At 47.6% G+C, this 18,190-nt stretch overlaps 1 protein-coding gene across 1 annotated transcript in view; it reads left to right on the top strand.

The window, feature by feature from the left end:
• CAPN13 (calpain 13) overlaps positions 1-18,190 on the top strand; it is a 493,752-nt gene that overhangs the window by 207,374 nt on the left and 268,188 nt on the right. Inside the window, exon 5 of the mRNA XM_086925977.1 lies at positions 1,239-1,372. Within this exon, the coding sequence (XP_086782103.1) occupies positions 1,239-1,372 (134 nt within the window). The remainder of the gene's footprint in view (positions 1-1,238; positions 1,373-18,190) is intronic.

The raw sequence follows: 18,190 nt of genomic DNA, 5'->3' as shown, positions 1-18,190 counted from the left end.
GCAGGCAACAAACCGTGGAGCGTACAATGTGTGTACAACTCATTATCCTATTTCAAGAGGTAGCAAAAGTTCGATTTTGATGGAAAGCTCAGTCTGGCTATTTTAGAAGATCGGCTTTTCCTCAAAAACTATGCGTGTTTTTGTGTTTGGGGATGCGTGCATCCCCAAAAAAGCCCCAAAGCATTTCAAAATGTGTTTTGCACTGAAAAAGGATACCGTTGCTGGCAAAATGTATTTTGATGTGAAAAGTGCATGCTAAAGTGTTTTTGCGTGATTTTCCATTGGTGCAAAATGTTAGTAAATTTAGACCTAAATCTTTGTGATGTAAGTGCCCACCACTTCTGCAATCACGTCACTCCTGTAGTTAGTGTTAGGTTTTGCCGCAGGGGGTAGCTCATTATATATTTACACAGACAAGCAACCATGGGGCCCATTAGGATGGCAGGGCGGATTGCCCCCACCAGGCTGGCGGTAGCCACCGCCGACCTGGCGGGGGCAATTTGTCCGCCATCCGCACTGAAATGACCCCCGCCACATTAGGATGGCTGGGGGGGGTCAGTGGCGGACGGAAAGACCATCCTCCGCTTTTCCGCCCCGGTCGCCTTGCGGCCGGGGCGGAAAAGCTTGAATATGGTGGCGATGTCTATTAGACACCGCCAGCCATATTATGATGGGCCAAAACAGATGCCTTTAAAGGCATGCAGTCTTCACTTCGGGGGCCCCCTGCGGGACCCCGGAGGGAAGGATAGGTGGGGGTGCACACTGGGGGGTACCTGTGGTACCCCCCTGCATTTGCATTAACAAAGCGGCAGGCACTGCGCGGTGCCTGCCGCTTTGCTAGTGCAAATGCATTTGTGCATTTTTAGCATTGTGGTGGCGGTGCTGAGAGCACCGCCCGCCAAAATGCTAATCATGCAGGATGCGCCCGTCACAGTGGCGGGCGCGTCCTAATTTGTGTTGCGGGACCGCCGCACCTATGGCGGACGGTCCCTTTTGCACCACGTCCACCCGCCATCATAATCGACCCCAAAATTTGGAATCTTGACTACATAACAAGGTTGGCAAGTCCAGTGTCAGATAACTGTCCTCTGTTCAGCAACTGATGTATAATGCTTGCCTGAGTATTTGTGATGCATGAGGACGCACTACATACAGTTACTATTTCAATACATAGAAAATGCTATATTTCCCATGACTTTTTTCACATTACTTTACTGACCAATTGTTCCTTTTTCCAGTTCTGGCAGTACGGAGACTGGGTGGATGTAGTTATCGACGACAAACTGCCTTTTGTGAATGGCAGCTACATGTCAGTTCAACCTCGAAGCAACAATGAATTCTGGCCATCCCTGCTAGAAAAGGCATACGCCAAGTAAGCACATGTAAACATAGGGCTTCGTTTTGTTATGCTGTATCACTTTGTTTTTTGCATAGCACATTCCTGCAAATATGTGGCCATGTATATGTTTCTTTAAAATATACTTTAAAACATAGTCTACATTTATTCCATCTTCTTAATCATTGGAAATGTTTCAATGTGCAAATAATGAGTGGCTTCCCTTTTTTAAGGCCCTAATGCTAACTTTCTCGGAATTATGGTGCATGAATACAGCCAGGGAAATCACGGAGGTGCAGGCTCAATGGTTAGAGCGGCAGCCCCTGATGCAGAGGTCTGGCCCGGGACCAGAGTTCAATTCCCCGCCTCGGCGGTTCTTGGGCTCAATAATTCCACGACCTGATAATTCTCGCCTCGGTGCCTTTTCCAATCATGGAGTCCCACTCTGTAACTCTGGGCAATAGCTTGCTTAAACCCCACAACGCTAAGGATGACTGGCCTTCACCCTGGGAGTGCCCAGTAGTGGACGCCTCACAGGGAAAGCCAGGACGGGTTCCACAGCGGTATTCGTACAAGTGCCTTGAGACCCTTGCGGGTGAGTAGTGCGCTATACAAGTATCAATTTTCACTGTGCGATTTCCCTGGGAGTAATATTAAGAGTAATAATTCGACTTTGTGTAAAGTACCTATTCTCCATAGCTTTTCGTTCTTACCGATGTATTTTGCTCACACAAATCCCCCACTCCAGATTATACCTGAAGCAATCTGTGTGATGGAAAAAATACCCTGGGCCCATTTATCAAAGTTTCATGCAGCGAAGTTCAGCAAGGCACATTGCTGCACTGCGCTAAAAGGAAAGGACAGGAGTACGGCACATGCCTGTCCTTTCCTGGCACTGGCCCCCTTTTAACTCCCTAGTGCCAACATGGGCACTCTTGGCCCGCTTTCTAGGCAGGATTGTTTTTTGCAGGAGAGACCACCTTTCTGATGTTTATTGTTGATTTCTGTAACATGTAAATACCAATAAAAATGTTATAAAAAAAAAAATTATAAAAAAAAAGAATCCTCAGAAGCATTTGCTTTTTCTAAGTGTGATGCAGAATGCAGCACACTTGGAAAGAGAAAACAACGAGAAGCCATTTCTCCTTGTTGAGACTCCCCTGCAAAGGCGTAGCATTTTAACACATTCCCAGGTTTACCAGTGTTGCTCCAATCATGGGATGCCTCCTGGGGGCAGAGTAACGCCAGGCAGGGGTTTGCACTGCCATGCGTTACTACAGATATATCAAGCCACTCAAGATGTCTCACTTAGGTTTTGTGTCACCCTTGCGTTGCAAGAGTGACGCAAAACCTTGATAAATATGCCCCCCAGAGTAGAATATTTTGGACAATTCAAAAGTAAAGATGCGCCAAATATTAAAGCTATTTCCAGTTTACAGGAGTCGTAAGGTGTGCTGTTGACACTGCCCTTCCCATTTGTGAATGATGTTGGCAACCTCGAGGAGATGGGTGTAGGGAGAGGTCCAATGGACTACTTCAGGTCCCACCGAGGTGTTTCCAAAATGTAAACTTATTTTCATGCGTTCCACTAATAAACATAGGCTGCTTTAAAAATAAAAAAACATACACACAGGCATGGTGTTCTTCTGTTCCGTGCAAGCCTCCATCCTTGTATTTCTAGGGAATAACAGGGCCCTGCCCAATAGCGAACTGCCTAACCCATGTTAATGGACATTTTGCAATTAAATGAATTACATTACTGAACATCAATAACAAAAATATCGATATATATATATATATATATATATATATATATATATAATATATATATATATATATATATATATATATATATCCAAGACAAAATTTTGACACCCAAAATATCGGCATCCCTACACTTATAATTAATATTGCCAAGTATTCAATTCAAAATATAGGTATATAAGAATATTTCAAGTTAAACAGCATTTGAAACCCAAAATAGAGGGTAACAATAATATAGACTTTTAAAATTAACAAAAATATAGAAACTCAAAGTATAGATGTAAAAAATGCTATATTTTATACTTTATATTAGTAGGTATATTTTGTTATAACTAATGTTAAACTTTGAAAACTTACAGAAATGTGAATATTTTGAAATGTTATTGAAACATTAAGAAAAGTCACTATTATAATTGGTATTTTATATATATTTATATGGTATGTAATATAAATCATTGAATATTGCAAATCAAATAAGCTCAAACATGGAAGCATTTTTGCACAGAAATGGACAAATTTCTAAATTAAGTACGTTTAGAAGTTATTTCCAGCATGTTAATGTCTTTTTATATATTTACAAATACATTCGCATTTTTCAATATTTATTTATTTATTGAAATGCGATATTTGCAAATTTAATGAATGTATTTATGATGTCCTACAATGTTCAATAACATCTATGATCCACAATTACAGGAAATAGATAGGGTGTTCTTACGGAGAGTACATGCCGAAAGTATTTTCTCTTAGTTCATTAACACGAGTCATGGAGGAAGGGGGTTCTGTACAATGCATTTAAAAAGAGTATGGCGGACTGCGCTCGAAACCTGGCATCTGAGTGAGGAGTGAGAAGGAATAAAAACATCTTGCCAACATATCCCTGGGTGTCTGTTACTCTCTTTTTGCCGAGAGGCGGTCTTGAGAGTATGGAGGATTGCGAATATATATATATATATATATATATATATATATATATATATATATATATATATATTTATGTATATAAGCAAGTATACAAACAGTGCAGAAGTGTTGCCATGGGAGCCTGCTTCTCCCTCAGCTATGCGTGTTTGCACGTTGGCTGGTGGGAGGAGCAGGTCCTCAATAGGATCTACAAAAACATTGGTGATGCTCATGTAGCAAATTGGTTCCGCTATATAGACGATGTCTTTATAGTATGGAAAGGTGACAGCAAAAGTGCAGAAATGTTTATATCAGACATCAACACCAATGAAATTAATCTAAAATTCACATCACCCATGAGTAATGTTGGTGTTGATTTTTTGGATACTACTGTTTATGTGGTTGAGGATAAATTGCACACAACCCTACATAGGAAGCCTACATCAGGCAATTCTACGCTACATGCCGCAAGATCACATCCAAAGAGAATGGAGTACATTGAAGTGCAAGATATGCACAGATCTGTACATGTTAATGACTGATGCCATCACAATAACATGTATACCAGCTTATATTCTTAATAAACTGCGGTCGTTCTTACACCACAAAGGTCTTGGTGTCCATTATTGATGAGAGAGAGTAAACAGTGGAAGGGCCTGTAGGAGGCTCACACAGCTGTGGGGGGTGGGTTCTTGCCAGACCAGGAGGTGTAGCCCACCCTAAAGCGATAGCTGCTAACCCTCCACACGCCCAGTGGGCAGCAACAAAGGTCATAGCAGCACCAGGAAGCGTATGCATGCCAAAACCTGTATACGTTTCAATGGCCCAATTAGAGGAACGGGGAGTGGCCACAAATACAGCCAAAAGGGGACTGGAACAAGCAGTCCCCAGCATTGTTGCCAGAGAAAGTGATCCCACCCACACAAAGTATTGCAGACCTCACAGCCGCAAAGAGAAGGGGCAGGAGTTACAAGGATTTAAGAATAAATGTCTTCACACAAGGACATAAAAGGACAATTGCCTGAGTCCTTGGAATGCCTCACAGCTGGCACCCTTGAGGGTAACCAAAGGGGCAAGAAATGCTCTGCGCAGGCTGGACACAGCACTTTCAGACCCGGCATGGCCACAGAGCCACAAATGCCAGACATTCGTTAGCAAGGAAAGCCTCACCCTGACCTGCTGTACCAAATAATCGATATAAGGAGAGCTGTCACAGCAGTTGATAAAAGTAACTTATGCCAACCAATAAAGAGACGTTATGACTGTAAGGAAGATGCATTGCAAGTTGTTCAAGTTACATTTATTAATAAGCAATGAAGATAAAGATTTCTACTGTTTGACCAATTTTTAACAGAATGCAGTACATTGAAGTGCAAGATATGCAAAGAGCTGGGCATGTTAATGACCAATGCCATCGTAACAACAATTGTCCCAACTTATAATGTTAAAAATCTGGGGGTCATTCTCACGCCCCAAAGGTCTTGTTGTCTATGATTGATGGGAGAGTGTGCATGACAGTACAGCCCGTTGGAAGCTCGCACAGCTGGGGTGGGGTTTGGAAATATGAAGAAGCAAGTCACTAAATAGGTGATTTTTACAGTTCATGCATGCAATGAAGACAGAAAAGATAAATGGACAGATCCCCTTCAGCATTTGCATAGCTCAGAGAACGGGATCATGATACAGTCCTAGGAAGAGATTTAAACCCAGTTTTCTCAAACTGACATAATACGGCTGTCGAATCACAGGCGTGTTTATGACAAGAAAAGTATTTATGGGGGGCGTGTCCAAGATGGTGGCATGATCGGACGCAGGTCTTTGAGGCTCCCTGCCCGATCCCGCCTAACAGCACCTCTCTGCACCACCTGATCTTCCTGCGGCACGAGAATCCATGGAGAACAACATCGGAGCCGCACTGAGACCCCCAGAGCCCGATTGCCTGCTCTCTGTGCCGAGTGCGAGGCTCCAGTCGCCAAGGACAATTGACCGCGACCGCGTAATAGCGGCCGCTCCGATCCTGTGAACGCCCGAGCGCTTGTCACCTCCGGCCTTCAGCGGGGCCTGCTGCTGCCTGGGGAGCCTGACTGGGGGAGTCTTCCTCACTGCCGTTGACACCGCGGCTCAGGTTGGTGTGCACACCCGCTCCCGCAACCCGGCCGGCAGTGAGGTGCGAGCCGGGCGGGAGTCGCGAAAATTGACCCCCCGGCTTTGGGCCTTCGGGCGCGGCCTAGCGGGCGCGCCCCTACGGAGCGGGAGCTGGACTCGACGGAGACAAGCGGTGCGGCTGCCCTCCCGCGCTGACCGGCGCCGACGTGGGGGTCTCTACCAGCCCAGCTACATCACCGAGGCAGACTGGAAAACATCACGGCGGCGATCCACTGGTTCACTGAGGATCGAGGCGCGCTCGGAGTGCGTGCTAACCGGTGCAGGTGTCCTGAGTAGCGCTGTGGGACCGGGACAGCGAGGAGAAGCCACCCTTCAGCCACCCTTCAGGACAGCCACATGCAGGTGAGGAGAACGGAGTAGGGCACCGCAGCGGGTACTCGGGGGGCATAATCGAGCCTCCAGTGTTGGGGACATCTGGTGGCCTAGAGGTTGGGCCGCACATACAGCGGAACGAGCACACCCCCACCTGAGCCTGAACTAGTTTGGCCCTTGCTGGTCTGCGCTAACCGGGGGTGCTGCGGATCGGCCCGCCTGCGCACATATATACAGCTATTGCACGCTCTGGACTCCTGCCCGCTGCCTGGCTACCCCCAGGTGCGGACATCCTTGCGGCGACTCCACTGACCACTGTGTGTGGGATGCCATATAATCCTTCGCAGGCCAAGATACCGGAGGAGGAGAAGGTGAACCCCCCTGGGATAGCAAGTCTCACCCCTGATTCCAAATCGCCGAACCCCGACACCCCAACTGATAGAACTCGCCGGCCACCGGGGCACCGGCTATGGCATGCCGGGACAGCGAGGGAAGAAAGGGCCCTAGACACTCCCTGAACTCTTGGCCAAAACTCAGCCCAAACCCAGCAAAGACCCACCCTCCCCAGCGGCCACGAAATCATCGCCTGCATCGGCGGACGACCAGACGCCCATCACCAGATCATTCCAGGAGACGCTATTTAACTCCCTTAGAGACGATTTCAAGTCCTTAAAGCAGGACGTGCCGGGCGAGGTCCGGGAGATCCGACGGGACGTGAAGGGCCTCGGGGAACGGGTAGTAGCCGTCGAAGAAGCGGACCAGACCAGAAGCATCGAAATAACGCAACTCCAGCAGGAAATAGTGCGACTCACTGACCAACAGCTGTACCTCCAGTCTCACGCAGAGGACCTTGAGAACCGCTCCCGTCGCAACAACGTACGGGTCCGGGGAGTCCCTCAGAAAGCGGAAGGGTCTGATGTCACCGGGTACTTACAAACCCTATTTAGGTCCGTTTTGGGGGAGCCAGCAGACTTTGAGATCCCCATCGACTGGGCTCACAGAGTTGGGCTGCCTAGACGCGCCTCCGCTCCGCCACCAGACATATTGGCCTTCCTCCCTGATTTCCCACTAAAGGAGCGGATTCTCCGAGAGGCCCGGCGCGCTCAGCCCCTTCAGTTCCAAGGTAACCCCATAGCCTTATATCAGGACCTGTCGGCCATCACCCTGCAAAAACGTAAAGAATTTCGAAAGGCGACGGACTTCCTGAGACAGCATGAAACTCAGTACTCCTAGGGCCACCCGTTTAGACTAATATTTAAATGGAACGGAAAACTACACCAATTGCGCTCACTTAAAGACACTTGCACCCTGCTAGGTCTTGACCAGGATGATGATGAGCCTACTCCGAGCGCGTCTCAGGGGTCATCCTGGGGGGGCTGGCAGACTGTGAGCCGCAGGCGGTCGCCCTCACACCGCTTGAAACCAGATGCCTCTGTCATCACGCAGGAGCGAGCGACAGCGGTGGCGGAGGTGGCCAAAGAGACCTCTTCCTCTGGTTGATTGATGCTCTAGTCAGGGAGATCACCTATAGCTCGCATCATACCTGGAGGGAACCGGGCGGGGGGCCGAAATGACCGCCCTGTGTGGACTAACAGGACTGGGACTATACCTTCTCACATTTGGATGTTGGGGTTTGGGAAATGGGAGGTGAGTGGGGGGAAATGTTAACAGGGGTTTTACCCCATGGAGTTTGACCTTGAGCGGATGGGGTGTTTTGGGGGTAAAGTTGGGGTGGGAGTTGGGGTGGGAACCAGTGTGCCGAGGGGTAACTGATACCAGTGGAACTGCTATGCCTTATATCAGTACCTCATTGCTGTGCCTCGCCCCTCGGGCGTTTCTGACTATGAGCACGCTCACACGGGAAAACACACACACACTCTCTATGCAGCCTACGGCATCCAAAGCTCATCTCGCTCTGTTCAGTCTAATCCCCATTTGTCGAGATGGGACGCACCGCTGTATACGATGCTGTCCAGCTTCCACTTTATGTCAATGGCTAACCCCAAACTGAAGATATTGACACTCAACGTGAAGGGGCTGAATAACCCTATTAAAAGGAGGGCAATCATTTCCTATTTAGAGAATTCCGGGGCCGACCTCTGTTTGTTACAAGAGACCCACCTTTTGCCCAAAGACTGGCATAGTATGCGCTCACGCGCCTTTCCCCAACAATTCTTTTCTTCCCTTCCCACAAAGAAAGCTGGGGTGGCCATCTTGGTGTCCAGACATTTTCACAGGAGGGTGGGGGACAGAGCGGGAGAGGTTAAGGGCCGTCTTCTCGCACACACCTTCCAGCTCGGAGACATGAACCTCACGATAGGGTCCATCTACGCTCCCAACACAGGACAGGAAGCCTTTCTGAAGGGCGCACTCTCTGAATCCCTTCAGCCATCCAACACACTTTTACTTATCGGGGGTGACCTTAATTTAGTCATGGACACTAACAAAGACAGATCAGGGCACTGTTATGGGGACGCGGGCGCTATCACAGAGGCAGGCGCGGAATGGTTGCGAGATAGAGGCCTGGTGGATCTTTGGAGGTTCGCACACCCGAATGCAACGCAGTTCACCTTCTACTCCCACGTCCACCGTACCTATGCCAGGCTAGATCACTTCATAGGGTCGTCCGAATTGGTCTCTACTCTTGCTGAGATTGGCATTATACCTGCAGCGCTTTCAGATCATGACGCAGTAGAGCTAACGATTACCGCCCCTGCGCTTCCCCGCCCCCGGGGCTCATGGCGCCTCCGCAAGACCCTGCTACAGCGACCAGAAGTCCACAAACGTCTACACAAATGCATTGTTGACTACTTGACCATTAACGACACACCGGAGGTGTCGCTGTCGGCCTTGTGGGGGGCCTTAAAATCAGTGGTCTGCTGGGAACTGATGGCAATTGCTGCCAAAGAGGCTAAAGATCGGAAAGCGAAAAGGGCCGATCTTACGGCTCAAGTTGCTGAGCTAGAGAGGGTACACAGCCGTACTGGCGCTCCACGGGTTTGGAGACAATTGAAATCTGCCAGAGCTCAATTGGCTACCCTTGACACGGATAGAGCAGAATTTGCCGCGCTCCGACTTCGACACACATACTATGTCGGAGGCAACAGAACTGGCCGCTTATTGGCCAGCGCCCTAAAAGCTAAGTCCCAACGCACGAAAATCTCTGGCCTCACGGATGATTCTGGAAACACCCTCACTGAGGAAACCCAGATCGCAGACGCATTTCGAACATATTATGCCTCACTATACGGTGCAGAAACGACATCTTCCCGGGGCATTGATGCCTACTTGTCTTCGGCGGCTATAACAGAGCTGTCCCAGACTAGCGCGGACATGCTGGATGCCCCCATCCGCTTGGAGGAGGTGATGGTGGCTATCTCCCGTCTTCGCCCGCTTAAATCCCCCAGACCGGACGGCTTTTCGGCGTGGTTTTATAAATCATTCGGCCAACTATTGGCCCCTGTCCTCACCCAGCTCTTTAACTCCTTCGAGGGGCCGGGCTCCATTCCCCCTGATATGCTGGCGGCTGAGGTGATTGTATTGCCTAAGCCAGGCAGAGAAACCTACGCAATGTTCGGCATTCCGACCAATCTGTTTGCTGAACCTGGATCTAAAGCTTTTCACCGGAGTTCTAGCAGCGCGCCTGGGCCCGCTCCTGCCGGGGATCTTGGAGCCTGATCAATCAGGCTTTGTGCCCAACCGCCAATGTAGCGACAATACCAAAAGAATGCTCCACCTAATAGATAAGGCAAAGTTCCAGAACTCCAATACTGTGCTGGTGGCCATTGACGCGGAGAAAGCGTTCGACCGCGTCGATTGGACATACCTACAGAGGGTGCTGATGCGCTTTGGTCTTGGCGACCTCTTCCGCTCCTGGATCGCCAGCTGTTACCATCGTCCCCAGGCTCGGGTCCGCCTGGGCAGTATGCGCTCCGACCCATTTGACATTCAGCGAGGAACGAGACAGGACTATTCCCTGTCTCCCCTTTTGTTTGCCCTCTACATTGAAGCCCTGGCACAGAAAGTCCGCAACAACCCCGACATCAGTGGTGTCACTTTCAGCGGAGAGCCACATACAATTAGCCTCAATGCAGACGACATCATAGTTGCTCTTGACCGACCGGACCGCTCAGTGCCCGCCTTCTTGAAAGAGTTGGACACGTTCGGAACCATCACAGGCTTCAGAATCAACAGAGGCAAATCCCTGATATTACCATTGGGGGGAAACGCCCATCCTAATAAACTGGCTCCCACATATGGGTGTGACCTTCAAATAGTCACGGAACTCCCATATTTGGGGATTACCCTCACCTCCTCGATGGAGTCAACAGTGGCTCTCAATTATAAATCCCCCACTACTCAGATTCGAGCAGACTTGACACGATGGTCCAAACAACCCTTGTCCCTTTTGGGGAGAGTTGCGGCTGTGAAAATGTCGACCCTACCTAAAATCCTGTATATCTTTCAGACCCTCCCGGTGACACCCCCGAGAGGCACCATCTCGGAACTACAAATGGCACTTCATCACTTCATCTGGGAGGGAAAGCGAGCTCGCTTACACAAACAAATGGTACACAGGAGCATGGATGAGGGAGGCCTCAGTGTTCCAAACCTACTACAGTACTTCCAGGCCACACAACCCAGATATCTAGTAGAATGGTACAGGCCCGAATCAGAAAAGAGATGGCTCTTCCAAGACAGGGCCATGGCTCAGAGGCCCCTCTGGGGAATTCCCTTCTTACCCAGAAAACACCGTCCGACTTACCTCACCAACTCGCCTATCACACGCACTGTCACTAGTGTCTAGGACACGGTAGCAGTCAAAAGGGGCCTGACCACCTTCCCCTCCCCATTCACCCCTATTTTAGACAATCCGGACTTTCCGCCTGGCAATGACCCCCGCGCCTTCTCACAATGGCGTGGCACTGCATGCAAGTGCGCAGGAGACCTCTTTGATACACAAAGCTTCCTCACCCTTTCAGACATCAAGCTAGGTTATGACATCACAGACCCTCATCTTTTTCAGTACTTTCAACTCCGACACTGGTTATCTGACCCTGCCATTGTTACCCTAGTGGGCCGCCCACTAGCCGCCTTTGAGAAGTGGCTGCTGACGAAAGAGACTGATTGACACCTAATATCGGACATACATAAAATGCTTACGCCCCCCTTAGCGTTAGGCAAAACAGCAGGTCAGAAAAGATGGGAAGCTGAATTGGGCAGAACACTGACAACTACGGAATGGACGGAATGGAGTCAGGTGTACTATAGGGCCTCACATACCACATGCAACACAATGGGTAGAGAAGCAGCCGTGAAATTAGCAATGTATTGGCACCTTACACCAGTCCGGCTTCATAGAGGTAACTCAACCCGGAGTGACCTATGTTGGAGAGGGTGCGGGGAACAGGGCACTCTGACGCATATCCTTTGGGACTGTGGTGAGGTCCGGGGCTATTGGGATGCGGTTCTGAATGACATAGATTCTACTTTCAACACCGAAATTCCAAGATTTCCTGCATACGCCATCTTGGGATTACCCTGAAATCTGTCCGGGGTCGCCAAATGGGCATTGCCATGCAAGCGGCTACACAACACATCCTTTCACTCTGGGGATCGACCAACAAACCCACACACACAGGATGGCTACACAAACTCTGGTTCACCCTGGGAATGGAACGCATACAAGCTACCCTCACCTACACTACCGACACGTTCCAAAAGACCTGGCAGCCGTTTATATCCCTCCTATCCAAGGAGTCCAATGAAATAACTTGCCCGAAGTATCTCCGATTGCTGCGCCTTACGGACACAGCCACTGGAACTCAAAAACCTCCAGATTGATCACAACAGTTCTTCTTTGACCGGAGAACGATGGGTCTCCCACATACGGCACACTGGTGGGGGGGGACGGGAGAGTTGGGAGGGTAGAGGGGTTTATTGGACTTGTTTTTTCAATTTTGTCTGCCGACATTGCCTATCATTTGCCTTTGGAGCATCACAACGCTATCACGGGGTAACCACCTCATCTTCCATCCTGCACAGCATAAAGAAGACGTGCTTGTCTGTCTCTTTCGATTAGTTTACCTGCTACAATTACACTGTAATGTGATGCCTTACTATGCTTATCGGCTCAATAAAATACATTTAAAACTCAAAGTATTTCTAAGCACAAGAACTAGTACAACAGGAGCACCCGACCAGTTTGAAAGGTACACCTCCCTATTAGTAAGAGATTATGGAGGGCAGAGTCCTTTCTGTTTGTAACAAGGGTATATGAATATTCCCTGTATTGTCCTGTTATTCCAGTTTTAGATATTTTGGAGCGAATTAAAAACTACATGTAAGATAACCAATGTCCTTAAATACTTTAGAGCTACTACTTTACTTACTCCAGACGTTCATGGTGAATAGGCCCCTTAATAATATATATATATATATATATATATATATATATATATATATATATATATATATATATATATATATATATATATATATATATATATATATATTATTTATTTATTTATTTTATTTTTTTATTTTGCTTTGTAAACAGATTCTAAAAAGCTCATATCCAGTACAGTATTTTCCATACAAAACCACCAAATCGGTAAAGCGCATCCGTATCACTCCGCTGTTATGTGTGCTTTCTGGTCATTTTTTTTTTACTGCTTATTAAACACAAAAGATTTGCTGTAGAATTTCCCTATTAGACGTCATGGGTACTTGCTGAACTCGTATTTCTGCCCTTTCAAGATGAAGAAGCATGTTTCCTAATGTTTGCCCTGATCTTAGCATTTGTGGGTTTTTTAAGCATGAGATAATCTCCAACTTAAAGTCCATTAGTAAAAATGCTTGCAAGTAATATTGATTTTCCACTCCTGTACACCAACAAAGAGTAGTCCACCATCCTCCAGCACCCAGGATAGTCGTAACCACGAAACGCAAAAAAAAAGAATTATTATGATCAAAACAGCTCTACATTATGAATGGAACAGTTCATCTCCCAAGAGTGTTTACTTGCCTGGGGGAATTACGCCACAAAGAGCAGCAGGAACCACTGAAAAGAATACACATTTACACTCTGTGCCTTCACCTACTTCCTTATGCCAAGAATATCAACGAGACCAGAAAGCAACAAGAGCTCCAGCGCTCTACCCCGTCCAGAGGAAGTGCTAGCACACAAACATAAAAGCTACCACAAGGCACTGTGCCTTCTGTGAAGGTCACCACAAAAACTCACTTAACGTTTGAAGCCACAATATCAACAGAACAGAATGTAATAATTGATCAAACTCGCACACATAGAGGTACTCTTCAAATCACAGAGACACATACAACTGTCAATGACACACTGCACCAAATCACACACAAAATCTCTACCACACAGAAACTGGCTCTGTTGTCAGAAGCTCACACCACGCAGCCTTTAGGATGAGAACCCGAAAGTTAATAGAACACACCCAAGCATCACAAGTGCAGTCACAAGCCTTTTTCTACCACCACTCGACTTCACCATCCTAAAGGCAACACTAATACACTCCTATACGCACATTAAATAAACCAATATCTGACCCTCAACCAAGTCACTTAAGTAGCCGACACATCAGACAACAAACTAGAATCATGCACAGTATACAAACTTAGCACCAAACTTAGATCTCTTCACACAATTATTCAAATCTATGTTTTAACACACTCTAATGTGCGACACCATCACAACATTATTCATACAACTGAAACCCTATGTATGTCATATCTGTTATGTCTGCAAACACTCCACTATTCTTCCCTACAACAGCCATACTATTAAAAAACATCCATCATTTAGTCTGCATCTGAACCTACATACCACAACGTCTTATTTTGTAAAGCAAAAGACGTATTAAAGTCTACAAAAAAGGATGGATGGAATGCTTGAATTGATCTCAGCCACTGGCGATTGCTCGGACCGCATCCCAATCCATAATTTTTTTGCCCATCATGCAATTTCATTTTGGACCCATGCCGTATGCAAATCAGTCTTGACCCTAGGAACAGTCCAGTCCAAACTGCGAAGCCAGGTGCTCCCTGAACTGGAACACAAGAAACCAAAGATCCATTTTGCCCGAGTTTTGGGCTCATCAGCTGGGTACAACTTGGGTCCAGTGACACAGTCCGCATGGGACCCAAGTCTGGGCATGCCCAAGCCACTTGAGGCAGTGCATGAAGCACACTAAAGTTGATGGAAGGTTGCTTGCAATAAGTCTAATTTGGACCCAGCAGTATGCAAATCAGTCTTTTTTTTTTTTTTTTTGGAAAACCTTTATTGATACTTCAACCAGTTACAAGTATGGGCCTACAACCACCAGGGCTGGCCGCTAATCAATATCATTTCAATCAAGCAATTAGAACCAGACTCGGCCTTCCGGGAGGCGAATACAGCACGAATTCAAGTAAAAAGTGGCAGCATAGCATACTATACGAATAGCAGGATAATAAAGGTTCCATTTTATATTATAAGATAGAAGGATCAGGTGCCATATAATATCACAAAGGTGCATAAAGTGCAGGCAAAACAATAGGAAGTCCACAGTTAGGTCGATATCATTCGAAACAGTGGCGCTGAGGCATACGATTCAGGATCAACAAGCATACAATTAATTTCGCACCAGTAGAGCGCCCGCCCGATGGTACTGAAGTACCGTGAAAGTATAGGCACAGATAAAAAGTCGACAATTGACAAAGGGATAGACCCACTACGCTGACCTGAAAAAGAAGAAACAAAAGAAAAGGCGAAGAAAGATAAGAAGAAAAAAGGCCATAGAAACAAATAGTAAAAACAAAATTCCCCCCTCCAACCCCCCCACCCTGCACCCCTGCAGATGACTACGGCCTACCCCCCTAGCAGCGTGCCTGTCGCCCCGTAAATGAACCCGAAATATAGAAGAACAAAGGGAAAAAAAGGAAAGGGAAAGAAAGAAGGGACTAAAACCCTGCCCAAAAAGGGGAAATGGAGGAGGGCTGTGTCATACGCATTCCCGGACTCTCCCCCCGTCTTAACGAAGAATCCCCCGCAATGTTAACACAATCAAGCGGACCACAATAAAACAGTACATCAGAGGAAACCAGAAATCCCGCCCTGGACTCCGGTACCAAATAAAGCAGTCCCGTTACCGATAAATTAATATTGTGAAACCTCAAACAACAGTCTCAGCCTTGGCCCCGTCGATCCAATTTGCTGATCCCCTCCGATAAAGAGCGCCCCACCGTAAAATTGTCAAAGGTCAAACAGAAGTTGTCGAGACATAGTCTATTAGTCGAAGAAAGGATGGCAAGTCCCAAAGTAGACGCTCGAGTCCAACGATGCCCCTTCCCGACTCTAAGACCAGGCACTATCCCATCCGCCATCTTGATGGACCAGCTGGGAATGGGGTGCGACACAGTCCCACACAGATCACAATTACGAGCAAACGTCTCCAAATCGGGAAAAGCAGTGAAATGTTCTGCCAATTACAGTTCCAAAGATTCCGACTTTGTAGGTGCATCACCAATCTCCAAATGTTCGAACCGTTCCACTTCTGTAGGGGCATAGAAAGCTCCAAGCACCGGGTCAAATGGCATCGCTGGGGTAGCAATAAGGAAAGGAACAGGCCACCGGGTCTCAGGCAGCAAGACAGAGTCCGGTCCCGATCCTGTAAGTCCGTCCACCACCAACATCAGATTCCAGGCCTGGGTCTTCATAGTCGCCTGAAGTGCCTCAAGGGCCGCCATCACTGACCGCAATGACAGGCCGCACTGAACCCGCTCCGCCGGGTTTCGCATAGCATCAAGCATATTGACTCCCACGGAGAGGCGCCTTCCCCGGGGTAAGATTAGGCGGAGCAGGAATGAACCGTGAGGGACCGATCATCAGTAGGCGTTAGTGCGCACCAAGTCTCCGATCCAAAGGCACCGGCGCTACGAACGCCAGGCCCCCGGGTCTCGGACCCCCACACACACCACCTCAGCATCACTCCTCTCCGCATATCCGGTGCAGTTCCAGGCAGAAAATCAATCATAAAGATGTCGGAAGTTCCGTGGACCGGACCCTGCCGCTCTCTCCGGTCCGCTGTTGTTCAACTAGGACCCGGCTAGACCAAAACTTGAGACCCCGGCTTCCAGACTGGGCTAGGCCTCAAATTAAACCTCGACATAACTCCACTTCACCATGTCGGAAAATCCTCGGGATTGCGCCATCAGTTCGCAGAGTAGTTCATGCACCCAGTATGGGGCGAGAAACCAGGATATACGACAGGATCTTCGAGCGAGAGACGGGGGTCAGCGGAGCCAGGAAGCTATGCGGCCATCTTGCTTGCTGTCGTAGCTCCTCCTCCATGCAAATCAGTCTTGATCCTACTCCATATGTCCTCTGGTACATGACCCTGCTTCATATTTTATTTATTTATTTATTTGAAGTTTTATATAGCGCAAACATGACCCCTTAGGGTATCAGAGCGCTTTACAAGGAAAGGTATTTTACATACATGAAGGCATCGGCAAAGTACAGGGATGGATGGAGGATAGCAGAAAGTCAATAGTGGAACAAAGCCGTGGCTATATACAAGAGTCAATACAGTTCCAAAATCAGTGAAGACTTGAGTACAATAGGGCACAAGGAGGAGATATATATAATAAAAGGTACAGATCCAAATACAGGATGGTGTGGGCAGAATACAGGGATGGGGAAATGACAAAAGTAGGGCAGAGGCGTGGTTATATACAAGTGTCAATACAGTTCCAAGATCAGTGGGCGATTTGATAACAATAGGATGAAAAAGATATGTACACAAATGGTACAGGGAGCATTGGAAGGAGTGAGAGTTGATACAAATAGTAGATCATAGGAATGCGCACCAAGGGAGCGTTATTGGAGGAATTTGCTCATTAAGAAGGTTTTAGCTTCTTTTTTGAAGAGCGCCAGAGAAGGTATTCTTCTGATGGAGGAAGGAAGCGAGTTCCAGATTCTTGGTGCAGCTCCGGAGAATGCTCAATTGTATGTTTTTGCCTTGCGGAAGCGGGTTGGCTGGAGCACACGGTCTCTGGCAGATCTGGTGTTTCTGGATCTCCCAGATAACACGAGTTTCCGGGGAGTTCGTGCACAAGGCTGTGTGAGTAATGCAGGCCAGCTTGAGGTGAATTCTGCCTTCAAGGGGAAACCAGTACAAGGCCTTCAGGTGTGGAGAGATATGGTCAAATTTTTTTGAACCGGATAAGAGTCTGGCTGCTGCATTGAGGCAAGCGTTTAGGGGGGCAGTTGAATTCTTAGCAGGCCAGATAGTGTGGAGCAGACATATTTGATTCTGGAGATAACTAACACCTGCACAGCGGTTTTTAGGCCGGCAGTTGACCATGGCGTTGATTTGTTCAATTATATTCAGGTTGCAGTCCAAAATAATACCAAGAGATTTGGCAGAATCCACAATGGTAGGGGTGCAGTGTAGTGCTGTCATGGAGTTAGTCCATTCAAGGATGTCAGCAGATTTATTTGGGGGGAAGATGAGAAGAGACTCCATTTTTTGGGCATTCAGTTTGAGCTGGATGTTGGCAAGCCAATGGACAGTCAGTTTCAGGGCATCATTTAGATGGGTGATATCCTCAAGAGAGGAGATTTTAATGTAGATCTGGGTATTGTCGGCACACATGTGGAAGGTGATGTTGGCAGAGTGGAGAATTTCAGCTAAAGGT

The sequence above is a fragment of the Lissotriton vulgaris genome, chromosome 6, assembly GCF_964263255.1.
Source record: "Lissotriton vulgaris chromosome 6, aLisVul1.2, whole genome shotgun sequence".
NCBI lineage: Eukaryota > Metazoa > Chordata > Amphibia > Caudata > Salamandridae > Lissotriton > Lissotriton vulgaris.
Note: the sequence above shows the minus strand (reverse complement) of the source record. Positions and strands in the feature narration are given on the sequence as shown.